The sequence below is a fragment of the Bombina bombina genome, chromosome 6 (genome assembly GCF_027579735.1).
Source record: "Bombina bombina isolate aBomBom1 chromosome 6, aBomBom1.pri, whole genome shotgun sequence".
Lineage (NCBI taxonomy): Eukaryota > Metazoa > Chordata > Amphibia > Anura > Bombinatoridae > Bombina > Bombina bombina.
The window spans coordinates 344,066,412-344,083,824 of NC_069504.1; the positions used below are offsets into that span (position 1 = coordinate 344,066,412).

At 43.6% G+C, this 17,413-nt stretch overlaps 1 protein-coding gene across 1 annotated transcript in view; it reads right to left on the reverse strand.

Annotated features, from left to right (window-relative positions):
• Nucleotides 1–17,413, reverse strand: part of CHPT1 (choline phosphotransferase 1) — a 168,834-nt gene that overhangs the window by 24,068 nt on the left and 127,353 nt on the right. The window contains exons 5-7 of the mRNA XM_053716984.1: nt 16,673–16,804; nt 16,182–16,340; nt 15,972–16,097 (exon numbers count right to left, since the gene is read on the reverse strand). Coding sequence (XP_053572959.1) covers nt 15,972–16,097; nt 16,182–16,340; nt 16,673–16,804 — 417 coding nt within the window. The remainder of the gene's footprint in view (nt 1–15,971; nt 16,098–16,181; nt 16,341–16,672; nt 16,805–17,413) is intronic.

Below are 17,413 nucleotides of genomic sequence, written 5' to 3' on the forward strand. Positions count from 1 at the left end.
CCTTAGGAAGAAAAACCAAACTTGGAAAGAACTGCCTTATCTTCATGAAATATGAGATAAGGAGAATCACACTGCAAAGCTGAGAGTTCAGAACCCTCTGAGCAGAAGAGATAGCAGTAAGAAATAAAACCTTCCAAGATAGCTTAATATCTATGGAATGCATACGCTCAAACAGAGCAACAGAATTAAACACAGGCCTGAAACTAACCAAGGCCTAACAACAAAAATTGCACATCTGGCACATCCGTCAGACGCTTATGCAGCAATAAAAGAAAAAGCAGAAATCTGACCCTTCAGGAAACTGACTGACAAAACTCCAGACCTTCCTGTAGAAAGGTCAAAATCCTAAAGAATCCTGACCCTACTCCTAAAGTAGCCTATGGATTCACACCATAAGGACATTTACACCATATCTTATGGTAAATGTTTCTAGTAACAGGCTACAAGCAAGAAACATGGTCTCAATGTCCGATTTAGAAAACCCACGCTTATACCGAACTAAGCGTCCAATCTTCAAGCAGTCAGCTTTCGAGCAATGATATTTGGGTGAAGGAAAAAACCCTGAATTCGAAGAGAGATGATACTAGGTCTGCATACCCAATCCTGCAAGGCCACGCAGAAGCTATAAAAAATTACTGATGCTCTCTCCTTTTTGACACGAGCCATGACTCGTGGAAGGAAACAAACGGAGGAAGCCGGGATGAGAGATTTTTAAAACACGCTAATTAACCATAAGGGTTTCAAGGCGCTGCTCATTTTATCGACCACGGAAGAATTAGAGGCTGAGTGGACCTCGCCGGAGATCGAACCTGCAACCCTCGGGTTACTACAGAGCTCAGCCACAGAGCATTAGCATGCTGAGCTATGTGTCTGGCACTTGAAATCCCAGGAAAAGCCACCAGACCATCTATCAGTACGGCCTGCAGATCACTAGACCGTGAACCGTATCTTGGAAGCTTGGCATTCTGTTTGAAATGCCCTAAAGAGCCAACTCCGGAACCCTACAATTAGAGGGTTTACCTGGAGAACACCTCCAGATGGAGAGTTCCCGGATGAAATATTTGTCTGTTCAAAAATCCGATTCCCAGTTGTCCACCCTTGGATTAAATAAAGTCCATGCCCCCGCATAGGTTAACTGGATTCTGGAGTGGTGGGATCCGAACCCACGCCTCCAAAGAGACTGGAGGTGTAATCCAGTGCCTTAGACAGCACGGTCCCTGATGCAAGCCACTGAGGTGACCTTGTCCGACTGGAACCAAGCTAAGGACGACTGAGGCCAGGCCCTCAGAACATTGCAAATCTCTTACAGCTCCAAAATGTTAAAGTGGAAAGCAGGCACTTCCATGCCTTAAATAAGTCCCAAACTGCTTCCCAGCCCAGCAGGCTGGCGTCCGTTGAACATCACCCAGGAATGTCTACAGAAGCACGCGCCATGAGACAGATACTCCTGAAATCCACCACATGAGAAAGTCTCTTGATGATTGATCTAGATCGATCTTCTGAGACAGATCCGAATGATCTCCATTGTATGGAAAATAGCAAAAAAGGGGATGATGTCCAATGAAACCATCAGACCAATTCCCTCCATACATAGAGTCACTGAAAAGAGAGGGGAAAATCAACTGCAGCCAAATTCAAAACCTCAACCCTTGATTAGCTGACCTTGATTAGCTGACCCCTGATAGAAACTTCTCCTAGATAGAGAACCTATTAAGGTCCTTACCCTTGTGGATGGAACAAGGGAACTCTGCTCCAGATTCATTTCCCATCCATGGGAAAGTGGATTGGACAAGATCTCCCGAAAGAGAGTTTGCTCGAAGGAAGGGGAAAACCTGAACCATGTATTGTCCAGAAAGCACCCTTGCAATACCCCAAGAGCTTTTTTAATGGAAAAAATTAAGAGGGCGCTTCAAATAGCAATATGATCTTACAATGGAGGTAAATCAGTATTGATGTAAAAAATATCAAAGCAGTCCAAAAAATTATTTGTCACTAAGTTTAACTAAATAACCTTGTGTGTGAAAAAAACTCTAAATACGTAGAGACAAATGTATCAGTTTGAGCATACTCTTCTATTCAGGATTCTATGTACTCATCTTATAATGTACTAATATTAGGCAAATCCTAAACTATAAATTCATAAATATTCTTCAAGTTTATCCTTAAACCCAATAGTTGTTCTCCAAATGTTACTTGATATATTGTGTATATATATATATATATATATATATATATATATATATATATATATATATATATATATATATATATATATATATATATATATATATATATATATATATATATATGTTATAACATTATATCTAGATTTGATCCGGTTATTACATGTTTATATAAAAAAGGTAGTATTTATTAACAATGATTAAAAATATATACTATCTATAAAGACATAATTCATTTTGATGTTAAGGACCGGTTCATAAACATATAAATAAAAGCTTAAATAATTGGTGTGCACTGTAGAAATAATAAAAAAGTCTTTTTTAAGGTAAGCCACAACTCTGAGCTTGATAAGTTCTCCTGGAGCGTGCTGCGATTATCTTAAAGGGACATTAAACCCACATTTTTTCTTTAATGATTCAGATAGAAAATACAATTTTTAACAACTTTCTAATTTACTTCTATTATCTAATTTGCTTCATTCTCTTGATAATCTTTCCTGAAAAGCATATCTAGATAGGCTCAGTAGCTTCTGATTGGTGGTTGCACATATTTGCCTTATGTGATTGGCTCACCCATGTGCATTGCTATTTATTTATCAAAGGATATATAAAGAAAGAAGCAAATTAGATAATAGAAGTAAATTTGAATGTTGTTTAAAATTGTATTATCTGTCGGAATCATGAAAGAAAATGTTTGGGTTTAATGTCCCTTTAAGGAGCCAAACAACAATATGCAGTCTTATGCAGGAGAAAGGCCTTTCTAGGACAATGTGAAATATATAAAGTTATGCCGGTCTTACCGTTACTTCTTACTTGTAATATATACGCTTAGTGGGGCAGTTTTTTTAAAACCGCTTGGTTGTACCTTATTTGCCACAGAGAGAAAAACAATTCCTGGCAAGTTAGCAGTCTCCTAGAAAACTCTGTAGCCATTTGTAGACCCACCAAATCAGGTAGCGGTTAGTTCCTTCAAACTTCGTGATGTCAGCTTACGTCACAATCCTCCGTTGTTCTGTTGTTTCCAATAGCGATTGAAATTATTTGTTTCCAACTTTTCTGTGTTACACTTGCGCAAGTGATTTTAAAATATAAAACTTACACCCTTACCGCTGTCTGATCTTTTGTGAAGGAACTGCACTTAGTACAAATGTACGCAGATTCCTTATCACCTATTAAAGACACAGACACCTGATCCTTTAGGCGTATACACGGTTTCAAAGGTGCTATTAGTTCACAGCTTCCACAGTAGATAGAAACTTTAGGCTCACAGCTTCTACGCGTTTCATCCACTCTGTTGGGCTTCATCAAGATCTTGATAGCTGTGAGCCTAACTTTCTAAATACCCCAAGAGCTAAAAGGTCTTTCTAAGAAGTCGTAACTCCGAGACTTGAGAGGATCACGATCATGGAAACAATAAATACACATCCTTCAGGTCTATGTTCGATATAAACAGGCCCACCTGCAGCAAAGGAGCATGAATACTACTTTGAAGGGCAGAACCTGAAAAACTTAAGGTAAATTCCTAGAGCCCATTCACAGCTGGGACTGGAATAATGACTCCCAGAAAAGGTCCTGAGCCCAGTTCAAGGATTTTTTCTCATCATACCTGGATTGAGATACTCCAGAAGGAGAAATATACCCCTGGGAGGAATCTTAGAATAGAGTAAGTTTGGCTGGCTTCCCAAAGACAAACTGACCCTGCAGAAATATTAAAAGGAAGAATTTCCTTTAGTCTACTCTCTTGACAGGTGGTATTTTCCCCATAAAGTCAGAGGATAATTCTGCCAGACCAAGTCCCAATAAGGTCTCATCTGAAAAGAAACGCCAGAAGCTTGGATTAGGAGGGAACATAAAATCAGAACCTGCAACTGCAGAACTAGAAAGCCTAGGCCGTACCACTAAGCCGCAGTTAAGCATCTCAGCTGATTTCCAAGATTTCAGCCACAAGCCCAACTGGCGAGCACAGGAAGTCTAATAAGCCAAGGCATTGCTCTATTAACCTCCAGTTTCTTATCCATGGATCCGTAAAGGAGCAGCTACCCTCCAAAGTGATCTAAGTTCTCAGAGCCATAGTAGAAAAGCTCCCTTCTACTTAAGGCACTGTCTTTTAATGGAGTCAGCAACAGGAAAATCCTTTAAGGACGGGAGACAGGGAGAAAGGTATCCCTAGCTTCTCCTACACCTGTGAAATCCTCCATAGCATGACTAGCAACATTTCCTCAAAAGAAGGATCATAGAAATTATCAACTTTACAAAACCTCCAAAAGGTTGACAACAAGAGGGTTATCGATGTCGTCCAAGTAGCTAAAACCTCTTAACAGTACACAAGCATACATCTGAAGTAGACCACTTCAGCCTCAGATGAAGGAATTATACGGTCTGATTCTGAAAATTTACTCCGAAGTTACCGGCGAATCCTCCTCACCTGACTTAGGAGAAAGAGCAACCTGGGTAGCAGACTGTGGATAAGAAACCTTACTCTCTGAAATTTTTTTTTTTTTTTATTTTATTTTTATATTTGAAATTTTTATTGGATTTTAAGAAGAAAAAAAGATACAACAACTGTACGAGTAACTCGTACATCAAATTCAAATACACCAAAATAAAGAGAGCAGACAATACAATCATGGCGTTAATACTTATAAGAAGGATACCATTATCTCAATGAGAAATGAGGTAACACTGGGAGAGGGGCGAGGGAGGGAGGGAAGCTAGGAAATCTTTAGTGGGGGGGGGAGGCTTATGAAAGAAACCAGTTCGGGCATACCAAAGGTAGGGCCAGGGGTTCTGCTAATGTGTCGAGGGATATTTTTAGCCTAAGTATCGAAACTAGGGAGCCAGAGTGTGTCGAACCTGCTCCTCCAGTCGGACCAGTCTAATTAAAAAAAAAAATCAGACCTACCAGACGATAGTATATGTTTTTCTCCATGGAGTATATGTAAGCCATAGTTGTTACAATATCCGACCAAGCTGGGGGGGAAGAGATCTTTTCCAAGATCTCGCTATATTAAGTTTAACTGCAGAGAAGAGATAGATACTTAGGGAGCCATAGTGTTTGGGTAGTTTACACGTGCCTAAGTGGAATAGGGCTGTCTCAGGAGTCCTAGGAAGGCTGATACCTAAGCTAGTTAATGTCGAGAAACATTTGTTCCAGATGGGCTTGAGCCTAGGGCAGCTCCACCAAATATGGATCATGTCACCCGTATGCAAGCAGTCTCTCCAACAAATGGGAGAGGCCTTAGGGAAGATTTCTGCGAGGCGAGCTGGGACATAGTACCAATGCGTGAGTACCTTTATATAAGTTTCAAAAATGGTAATGCAGTGGAGGTTTTTTTTCGTTAATAAAAGCTTGTGTTGCCACTCCGTGAGGGGGGCTGTAAAGTCTAACCTCCGTTCCCATTTTTGAATGTGTTGGGCTTTATCGGCTGGTGTTGCACCTTCCATGAGGGAGTAGTGCAAGGATAGAGGTTTACCCAGCCAAAGCCCTTGCTGCCACCTGGCTTCCCATATGGTAAGTTGCCGGGGCAAAGAGGGTTTAAAACCCCATCTTGACAGGAGGCTAATAACCCTCGTATATTCGAACTTCATGTACGATGGGGTAGATGGGGAGACAACAAGTGGGACAAAAGTTACCCGAGTTGATGTAGACCAGAGGTCTGCCACTCTCGTAACACCCAGTCTAGACCAGGAGGTCGGATGTGAGTCTGGTAGGCCTGACAAGAGGCCAGCAACAGAGGTAATTGGAGACGGGTGAGAAGCCACCTTAGGGTTGTGTCATAGGCGGTCCCAGGCAGTCAGGCATTCCCGAATAATCGGGTTTGCAACTTCTAGGTTTCTTCTACAATGAGGTGGCGTCCAAATTAGGTCCCTCAAAGTGAGATTATGCGGTAAGGAGGCTTGTTCAATCGTCCTCCATTTACTATCGGAGGCTTTAACTCCCCATTGAGAGATGTGAGTGAGCATAGCAGCATCCGCATACCTAAAAATAGAGGGGGAGGCCACCCCTCCGTGCATTCTAGGGTATTGTAAAATATTGTTAGCTACCCTGGGGGGTTTACCTTGCCATATATACTTAGTGCAAGCACTCTGGAACTAAATAAGGAGGGTTCTGGGCAGCCTGATTGGCAGACAACGCAAAGCATACATCAACTTAGGAAGGTAGCTCATTTTTAGGGCCGCTATGCGGCCTAACCAGGAGACGCATTTAAAATTCCACTTTGAGGTCAGGGACTGAAGTTCGGCTAAGAGGGGTTTAAAGTTATCGTCAATTATTTTGGGAAGTGAGTTGGACAATTTAACACCAAGATGGGAGATGCACTTATTACTGGGGATAAATTTGTATTTTTCACAGAGACTTCTAGAGACTTCCTCAGGGAACCGGAATGTAAATAGTTCTGATTTCGAGTGGTTTAGCTTATAATACGACATGGCGCTAAATGTCTCAAGGAGGGACAAGAGCCTCGGGATCTCTCTTAAGGGTCTGGAGAAAAACAGTGGTATTGTCGGCAAATAAGGCCACCTTATGAACCGTACCATGGAGGGTGATTCCCGATATCTCCCTATCCGCTCTGATAGCTGCGGCCTAGGGTTCCATGGCCAATGCAAATAGGATCAGGGAGAGGGGGCAACCTTGTCGGGTGCCGTTGGTAATAGAAAAAGGGGTGGGGTCAAACCCTAATCCCGTAACTGAGGCTACCGGAGAGGAATACAAAGCCTTCACTGCCTGTAGTATTTGCGTAGGGAACTGGAAGTTCTCTAAGACCTGCCAAAGGTACTCCCACCGGACGCGGTCAAAGGCCTTCTCGGCATCTAGAGAAAGCACCGCAAGCGGCCTATTAAGCCTCCTGGCCTCTAGGAGAATGTCAAGAAGCCTCCTGGTGTTATCCAGACCCTCTCTCCCAGGGATGAAACCTACTTGGTCGGGGTCAATGAGTGTTGGGAGGAGTTTCGCTAACCGATTTGCGAGGATTTTGGCATATATTTTGACGTCGGTGTTTATAAGCGAGATGGGTCGGTAACTGGCGCAGAGAGTTGGGTCTTTATTAGGTTTGGGGATAGTGACTATGGAGGCTTCCAGGAATTCCCTGTCGAATTTCCCTGTGGCCATTGCCCGATTGAAGAATCTGGTGAGAGTAGGACCAAGTTCCTCTAGGTAGGTCTTATAAAAAAATAGCCGTAAAGCCGTCTGGCCCAGGGGCCTTGAGAGATTTCAGTTTCTTAATGACCTGCTTGACCTCCTGACTAAGGATTGGGGTGTCAATACACTCTATATGGGCTTTGTCAAGAGTGGGGAGTTTCAGGGATTGAAGAAATGAGCCTATGGCTTCCGAGGGGGCCTGTCTAAGTGCCATCTCGTCACCAATGTTATAGAGTTCAGAATAGAACTTATTAAACTGTTGACCAATTAAGGAGGGGAGTCTACAAGATTGTGTGCCCTGTTTAATCTCGTGGATACGGGAGGCGTCTGTACGTTGCCTAATTTTGTTGGCGAGTAAAGAGTCCGCTTTATTACCCTTGGAATACATGATGTGTTTCAATCGAAGGAGGTTGGATTGTGTCCTATAGAATTCCAGCTGACAAATGTGACGCCTAATATCTTCAATCTCTGATTTGTGTGCCGCGGGGTCTAAGGCCCGCCGTTGGGTTTCGAGAACCCGCAATCTGCAATGGGCCTGGGATAGGGAGAGGCCTGCTTGTTTTTTGAGATGGGCCTGCTTGCGGATAAAGAGGCCTCGAACAGTGGCCTTAAACGCTCCCCATAATATGTTGTCACTAATGTCTGGGGTATAATTTATTTGTTGTATTTATTATTTTCCTGATCTCCTCCCTGAAAGGGATATCCAAAAAGAGTTGGTGTGGCAGCCTCCATGGGGCTCTAGCCTTAGTGGTATGACTGGAGTCTATATCTAGGGTGACAAGGTCGTGATCCGACCACGGGCAGGTATGCATGCTCGTGGAACGGATCAGATCGAGGTCTGTAGGGTGGCAGAAAAAATAGTCTAACCTAGAAAATGTGGAGTGTGGGTGGGAAAAATGGGTGAAGTCCTTGTCTAAAGGGTGTAGGGATCTCCAGATATCAAAATACTTAAACTGGGACATGAGTTCTCTGAATCTACGGCTGGTTGGGTCGTGACTAGTAGGGAGTCTCTTGGGCAGGCTAGTTTTCCTATCTAGCTTCCCATCCCACACCATATTCAGGTCGCCTGCAAGATATACCTTGCCCTGTTTAACTTTATCTACGTGTAGGAGAATTTTCCGTAGGTACCTAGGCTGGAGTGAGTTCGGAAGGTAGATTGAAACCAGAGTGTATGTGACATGATCTAAGTTGCATATAAGGATAAGGTATCTGGCCTGAGAGTCTCTGAGCACAAGAAGGGGCTCGTAGGCCACCCTCTTGTGTATTAGGATGGCTACACCTCTGGCTTTTTTAGTAAAGGAAGCCGCCTCAAAAACCGGGAAATCCCTAGTCGTATGTAGGGGGGGGGGAAATCGGCTAGTAGATGCGTCTCTTGGAGAAAAGCCACATCCGCCCTATGATGGCGCAAGGAGCGGGATAGAAGGCATCTCTTACCTATGGTATTCAGGCCTCTGACATTATGAGTCAGGAACCTGAGGGGGGCCATTCAGCGCCTTTTTACGAGGGAGGAGGGAAGGAAAGGAATTAGAAACTGGTTAGAGGGGAAGGGAAACAAGTGGAAATAGTCCACCTATGTGGGGCCCTAGGATGGGCACCAAGAGTTGGGGGGGAGCTAACACAACCTGAAAGGTAGTGGGGCTAGTGTGGGTAGCCCCGCTCTTCTGCAAGAAATTAACAGAATAAACAAAAGGATGCTCAAACTCTAACTAGAACTAGTTACAATAACATTGACCAAGTAAGTTAACAACATTTGAAAATGACACTAGCGGCTAAATACAATGAAATATCCTCAGGTAGGTGAGGCCTCTGGATGTGGTTAGGGGGGTTAGGTTTTGGTCGCTTTGGCCTCTGTTCTTTAAGAGTCCACTCTGGTGCCGAGACCCAAAATCTAGAGTGGACCTCTTGCTGGTTTTCCGGGGCAGCTTGAAGACCCCAATTAGCCAGGAGGGTACTCCCCATAGAGGGAGAAGACACTATGTGGGTTTGGTTGTCCCTGGTCACAATAAGTTTAGTGGGGAATCCCCACCTGTACTTTACACCTGCTTTCCTCAGTTGAGTGGTGATTGGGGAGTAGAGCTTCCGTTGTTGCAGAGTATGGGAAGAGAGGTCAGGCAGGAGCTGTATATCTTTAAAGTTATCAGGTAGGGTAGGTTTGTTGTAGGCCGCTTGCATTAACCGGTCCTTGAAGGTAAAGTGATGGAAGCAAACTACCACGTCCCTTGGCCTGTCCGATGACACTGAACGTGGCCTGAGAGCCCTGTGGGCCCTTTCCATGGCGTGCATATTGCCCTCCAGCGGGCCTAAGAATGTGGTGAACAAGGAGATGAGGTAATCCTGTAGGTTACCCGTGGCGACCGTCTCTGGAATGCCTCTGAACCTGACATTATTCCTCCTGGCTCTGTCCTTCATGTCTGCTAGCTTTAGCTCTAGCTGGGAAATTTGCTCTGCTAGGCTTTCCGCATAAGACATCAGGTTCGAATGGTCAGTAGCAAGATCATCTTGTTGTCGCTCAAGGGAATCCACTCTATCGCCAATTTCAGAGATGTCTTTTTTTAAGTTCGGCTGAACTTCTCTGGATCTCAGCAGTAATAGATTTGGTCTGAGCTGCAAGCAATTTTTGCAGGGTGCTTTCAGTAATGTAGTGATTGAGGTGAGCAGCCGACAGAGCTCGATTGTGAACCCTCATCTTGCGACTCGGGATCGCCGACTTCCTTGCTCTCAGGATTAGGCATTTTGCGTGACTGGGAGAAATGATCTAGAACAGTCTTTTTCGAAGCCGCTTGGTTCTTGGTGTTTTTTCTGGCAGAGTGCGACATAATTGGTAATTTAAGGGAATCAAATGTTGATTCGTGGGTTAGCAGTGAGGGCCCACCCTAACCACTTATACACAGAGAAATCGTTAGAGCATTAAGAGAATTGCACAGGCAAATAAAGTTAACTAGATTATCTTAAAAGCTAAACTTCAACATTTAGTTAGAACATTGATAGCTAGTGGTACACTGCAAGAGCGGGGCTAGCACAACCCTCAGACACAGATTATACCTGGTACATGATATTTAAACACATACAGTAATTGCGGAAAAGGCCCAACTAATGGACCAACAGCTGGCGATCGTAGTGGCCCCTAAGAGCCCCCACGAACCTCAGGGAAGGGGGATACGACCAGTAGGAAGGTGAAAAGGAGAGTGGTAGTGACCAGCCCAGACAAGCTGGGCCGGAAAGGGGGAGGTGCGAGGGGGACCAAAGCAACCAGTCCCTTTCTGTGCGACTCACAGACAGACCCAGACAAATACAATGCAGGGAGGACAGGGAGTAAGAGAAAACAATATTAGTCGTAAAAATGTATATGGCAGACCCTGCAAATAATTTAAACTATAGGGAGTAAGAACCAGTGTTAATTGCAAATATGATCCCAAAGTGGAATGGGGGCCTGGAGGCACTTATGGGACTCGGGGGGGGGGGATTAAAACTGCTCTAGGGATAGTGGGAGATATCAAAGATGTAGAACAGAGGGCCCACTGGGAAGATCGCCAGGGGAGCATATAAGGGTTAGAACTATAGGGCAGTATAGCTAGGGGATGTAGGCCCTGCGTCAATATTATGGAGTGTGCAGGAATAAGTACTGTCAGGGCTTTATGTATGGTAAGTTAATATACAGAAACACACTTCGCTCTGCAGATAAGCAACAAAGGCACATATGCTGACGTAGGAGCAAGGATATAACACACTCTAGAAAACAAACCCCTGTATAGTTCACAATTGAGTGAGTGAGGTGGAAATGATCTAGTAGTAAACTGTATGAGTGCTATACTGGGGGAGCGGATTACAAATAATTTGGTCTGTTGTACTGATAGAAGAGGAATATGAAGTATCCTGCTGTCAGTAATGTGCGACTAGAGAACTATGTGAAGTCAGTATGTGGTGTACTCACTGCATGGGATAGATGTAACACTTAAGCAGCTTATGATATAACACTCCACTCTGGGTGAGATCCAGAGGTACATTTGCTGGCGCAGCAGCTATTAGACAGAGTCCCCCGGCACCTAGCAGATAATCACAGTCCTCTTGGTTAAGGCTCAGAGTAGCAATAAGACCCTTAACTTCAGTTGTGAATGTTTGGCTGGCTCCACAAGCAATTCTCTCAGCAGATCCTCCTGATGGGTAAGGGATATGTCACCGTCTGGCTCTAGGACATAAAAATAAAGGCCAGCAAGTTAGGGACCAGTAATTCTATCTCCCCAAATGGGATATCCCCCTAAAGTCCACTTCTTTTAGTGCAAGGCTCCCAAAAGTAACAGTAAAAGTCTCCAAAAGGTGGGATTGTAGGCCTCGCACTATTCACACCAAAGAGAGAGGGAGGGATGGGGGGCCCAGTGGTAAGGATGGTCACTTCAGGGAGCTTGATTCAAAGGGATTGGAGTGTGTGGAAGACCTCCGTGGGCACAATATATTGAAAAGACTGTACCTTGATTTCCATGTGGGTGCGGCCTGTGGATCCGGTCCTGGCGAGACAGAGGATGTCAATGGTGCTTCTTGAGGCACCTTCCCTGAGCGCTGCTATAGACACTTCTAGAAGTGAGCACCTGACGAACAGATGTTATCTGGTAGAAATTGTAGGGCTCCTGCAGAAAAACGCCGCCCAATCTGTTGCAGTGCTGTATATGTGGATCCGTTAGGGCCCAAGATGGCGAAATTTTGCGCCCTTTCCAAAGAGTTGCACAACGTGAACAGAAAGGCCCAGCTGCTCCTGGCTTGAACTCAGTCTGTCCCAGCCGGCTCTCACGCTCAACAAGCAAAGCAGGTACTCGTCTCCTGAGGTCCGCCTCTCGGGGGGACCGGCCAGCAAGGTTCACCGGGCTCAGCTAAGCGGAGCACCCGGTCGTGCGTCCTCTTCTCGACAGACAGTCAGGCCACAGGATGAAGGCTCCGGAGCGGATACCCGACCCTCCGGAGCAAAGTGGCAAAAGGTAAGGTGGCAGTTGGTGGAGTGAAAGGGGAGCGACGTCCAACTCTCCGGAGCGGAGCCCTGACCCTCCGGAGACCAGGAACCGCTGTAGTTTGCCGCAGTAGAAGTTCTCTATGACCACCGCTTTCTCATCCTCAACTACAGGTAGTCCAGGTTTTGCAGGTAATTCCGATAGGCTGCTGGGTATATCTAATGAACCTGGAGTGGGTCCCCAACCCTCCAGGACAGTGTAGACAGCTATCTCCACCAGCCCAGCAAAAGAGCAGTTTGCAGCGGACAAAATGATAGGCACTGAAAACTCGAAATGGCCTCACAAAATGGAGAATTTACTGGCCAATCTGCGTGATAGGGTAATAAACTATATTAAGCTATAAGGTGGTCAAAATATATAGTAAAATATATAGTTTATGGTCAAGTATAGATTTATTAGCTCAGGAGCTCAGCGTATGTGCGACCAGGCTGTGCAGTGGCTAGCTCCGCCCCCCCTCTCTGAAATTTTAAATATCCTCTTGCATTTTACCTGTAGGTAAGAAAAAAAAAAAAACAGATAAAACCTCAGATATCGCAGAGGATATCTGAGCTGCAAAATCTGTAGGCAAAACACTCCTCCAGGAGATTGAGAGGAACGCAAGGCACTATATGTGACGCCAATGAGGCTTTAAGGAGAAAGCTGTGACAATGTCTGAACAGCATCATCCTTGGAGACATGAGGCTCAGAGTGCAACCGGCTATGTCTACATTCAATAGCTCTGGCAAACAATTACAGCACAGAATTTTTAAAAACAATGTTTAAAATAAATCCTGAGGAACAGAAGGCTCAAATAAAAATATATTTTTATTTACAAACTCTATAATCCTATACAATAAAAGGCCAAGTGTGTTTGTCCGAAGCTGTCATACGCAGTAGAGACTGCGCGCAAGAGGACAAACACACCTGGCCTTCCAACTGACTTGGTGTCGAGTGGTGGAGTGGGCATGGCCGGGCGGGTGCGGAGTGGGCGTGGCTGCGACATGGGCGTGGCCAGATGCTTGCCGAGAGACAGAGAGGTCTAAAGAGAGAGGGGTAGAGAGACAGAGCAAAAGAGAGGGGGGAGAGAGAGAGAGAGCAAAAGAGAGGGGGGAGAGAGAGAGAGAGCAAAAGAGAGGGGGGAGAGAGAGAGAGAGCAAAAGAGAGGGGGGAGAGAGAGAGAGCAAAAGAGAGGGGGAGAGAGAGAGAGAGAGAGAGAGAGAGCAAAAGAGAGGGGGAGAGAGAGAGAGAGAGAGAGCAAAAGAGAGGGGGGAGAGAGAGAGAGAGCAAAAGAGAGGGGGGAGAGAGAGAGCAAAAGAGAGGGGGGAGAGAGAGAGAGAGCAAAAGAGAGGGGGGAGAGAGAGAGCAAAAGAGAGGGGGGAGAGAGAGAGAGAGCAAAAGAGAGGGGGGAGAGAGAGAGAGCAAAAGAGAGGGGGGAGAGAGAGAGCAAAAGAGAGGGGGGAGAGAGAGAGAGAGAGCAAAAGAGAGGGGGGAGAGAGAGAGAGAGAGAGCAAAAGAGAGGGGGGAGAGAGAGAGAGAGAGAGAGAGCAAAAGAGAGGGGGGAGAGAGAGAGAGAAAAAGAGAGGGGGGAGAGAGAGAGAGAGAGCAAAAGAGAGGGGGGGAGAGAGAGAGCAAAAGAGAGGGGGGAGAGAGAGCAAAAGAGAGGGGGGGGGGAGAGAGCAAAAGAGAGGGGGGGAGAGAGAGCAAAAGAGAGGGGGGGGGGGAGAGAGAGAGAGAGCAAAAGAGAGGGGGGGAGAGAGCAAAAGAGAGGGGGGGGGAGAGAGAGAGCAAAAGAGAGGGGGGAGAGAGAGAGAGCAAAAGAGAGAGAGAGAGAGAGAGAGAGAGAGAGAGAGAGAGAGAGAGAGAGAAAAAGAGAGGGGGGAAGGAGAGCAAAAGAGAGGGGAGAGAGAGAGAGAAAGAGAGCGCGCAAGGGGTGGGACCGCTGTACTGCAAAAAATGGCCCGTGTACACGGGCTTTAGGACTAGTTTAATATAAGGGACTAAACGATTGTACCAACAATGATGTCCTGTTTCTTGCAAACAGATCCCTGTTCAAAAACCAGCTAATGTCTACCACTAATATTAAAGTGGAATTAACATTATTAATATAGCATTTCACTCTCATAGGGCTTAAGTAAAACTGGTAATAAAAGTTTCTACTGCACTGCCAGCAATGTCTTCTCTTCCTGTTAATACATAAACATGTAGTTTCTTGTGCGAGTGTCATTGTAAAATCAGAACGCTGCTCCGTTCTCTATTGCTGGAGAATGAGGTGGAGTATAATACATTAAACCTAACAGAAATACAAAAATGGCGACGTTCCGCTCTTGAAAAAAAAAAAAAAAAAAAGGCGGGAACATTTCGTCGAGACACAGACTAGGGTCGGCTGTAAAATAAAGGAGACCCACTCAACCGCAGCTTAAATAAAATAAATAAGTAGCTCCGCTCCCGGTGTTTAAAACACATGAAAAGCCCCATAGGAGTGGCGCCTCTAAGAGAGAGAGTGCGCCCTTCTAACAGTCTGTGCAGGACCAGAGTGGCTATCAAGATCCCGCTGCCAGCAATGTAGCATAAGGCAGTCAAGGGAAAAAGTATTAGCCATGATTACATGAGAATAAAATTGATAACTGATCCACATTAAAAGGTTAACTCTGTATTTGCCTTGAATGAGTTAAACCTTAAGTCTCCATGTCACATATGAAGTGCCTGCCCACTGCCATAAACCACCCTTATACACTTAAGGATACAGTGTCCCACCTTTAGTACAGAGGGTCCTTAACCCCTTCAGTGTCAGCCTCCTAGCCCCAGAAGACAAAAAGGCACTTACCTGTACATCCAGCTGTCCGGAAGGAGGAAAGTCCACCCAGTATGAGAGGATGCCACTCTTCACAGTGACCTGTGTAAGAAGAGAGAACAGAGTAACCCTACTCTGGCTTTCTATATCAGGGCAGCAACATGTTAAGAAAATGCAGTGAGGCCCACCCCACAAGTTCCTAACTGCTTGAAAGTCACCACTGCTCTACTGAAGAGTCTAACGTGGAGTATGGCTAGACCCAGTCTTAGGTAAAAGATCAGAGCAAACCTACTCTGGCTTTTAAAATAATAAAATCTTGATTGAAGAGAAATAAATCAAATCTTCAGACACCAGAACTTCACCTCCTCCTTGCACTGAAGGCAAATAGAATGACTGGGGTTTGTGGGAAGGGAAGTGATACTTAACAGCTTTGCTGTGGTGCCTCCTCCTGCTGGCCAGGAGTGATATTTCCAACAGTAATTGATTCTGTGGACTCACCGTATCTTAAGAAAGAAAAGCATTTTTACCTAATCCAATAAGCATTTTACATAGTTTACCAGTAAAAAAAAAGAAATAATAATAATGTTTAGTCAAGTGAGGAAAAAACATCAACAACAACAACTTATTAGTCCACATAATGTTATAGATATACAAAAGGATAGTTTTTGCTCATCCACTGCATTCTTCCCCCTTCTTTTTCATAAAAAGAACAGTCAGGAAGAGGGAATACCAAGAATGTAGGAACATTATTCCTATACAGTATAATGAACTACTACTCATGATAAAGCTTGTACAATGTGCATCTAGGTCTACAATTTTAATTGTAAGGTGTTTGCGGCCAATTCAATATATACCATACATAAAATCAAGTGCAATATTCTTACCATTGCTACCCAGAGAACAATGTATTCATCAATGAAACTGTTAAAATACTGATTCAGGAATAAAAGACCAGGTCCAATAAAGGCAGCATCTTGAAGGTGGATTTCACTCTTGGTCATATGAGCCACCTAAGAAAAGTAACGAATGAATATGGAAAATATATAACACGCACATATATAGATAGGCTGTCAAGAAAATATTTAAACACTCACCACTAGCTTGATTGTAATTTTGGCACTTACAAAGCCAAATGCTAATGTATAAAGACTGGAGTGTCGTTGAAACAAGTTGGTTGTTGATTTTTGATAAATCATTAAAGCCAGTACAAGAACAAGACCAATATGCAGACCAGGCGACAAAACACTAGTGCCCTGTTGGAAACAGAAAAATGTCTGAATGTAAAAAAAAAAAAAAAAGTAAAAAAAATATATAGATACATATTTATTACTCATGATTAAGAAATTACTGTATCACAGAAATTTCAGCATCTATCATCAAGGTATGCAAATAGAAAATTATTTATACGGTAACTGCTTTTAAAAAGGTGAGATAAGACTAAATGGATTATGTGCTCAAGAAATGGAGAGGACAAAAATAAACAAATAATAATAATAATAAACAAACAAACAAACAGAAAACTAACCTAATCACATACTTTTTGTGAAAATTATTAATTGGATGCCTTTTTAATAAATGTACTTACTGCTACAGTGGATCCATTTTTGCCTACTCCACCACCAAGAATAACTCTGAAATAGTTGGTAAGGGATAAAATGGCTCCTCCAACCATGCCAATAATAGGAATCGTTTTCAAAGGTAATCCAGTCATAGGAATCTTAAAAAAAAAAAATAATAATAATAATTATATTAATGGTAGATATATAGGAGCTATAACTATTTAAAAATAAGAAAATAAAACCCAAAAAGCAAATGACACAAAAATACACAAAAACTACTTTAATAGCAAAATAGTTACCTTTAGTAAACATGTTGCACATTAGCAGATCTTCCATCAGCAGCAGTAAGTGAAGAACAGAATTAATGAATATATCAAAAACATAATTTACATAATTGCATGGTTAACCCAAAAGCAGGAAGTAACTAATGAACACTTGGATTTACAAAGAATCAGATTTCTTCCTGATTTTACTATAAACCTTGTATAGGCAAGGAGTGCCATAATGTATATTAACAACATTGTATAAAAACATAAATATTACAATCCAAGATTCAACAAATAAGCAAGGCTGACTTGCTGCCATGTTGAAATCTATCTTTTATCTACCTGTTTGCACATGTGCAGCAACTCTCCTTCAGATACCTGCAATGTACCCTAGGTTCCATAATAGTAGCACCATGATTAGAGGGAGGTGCATGAAATGTACTTAGTGTTCCTTAAAATATAAACATTTAAAGGGATATGAAACCCAATTTTTTTTGGTTT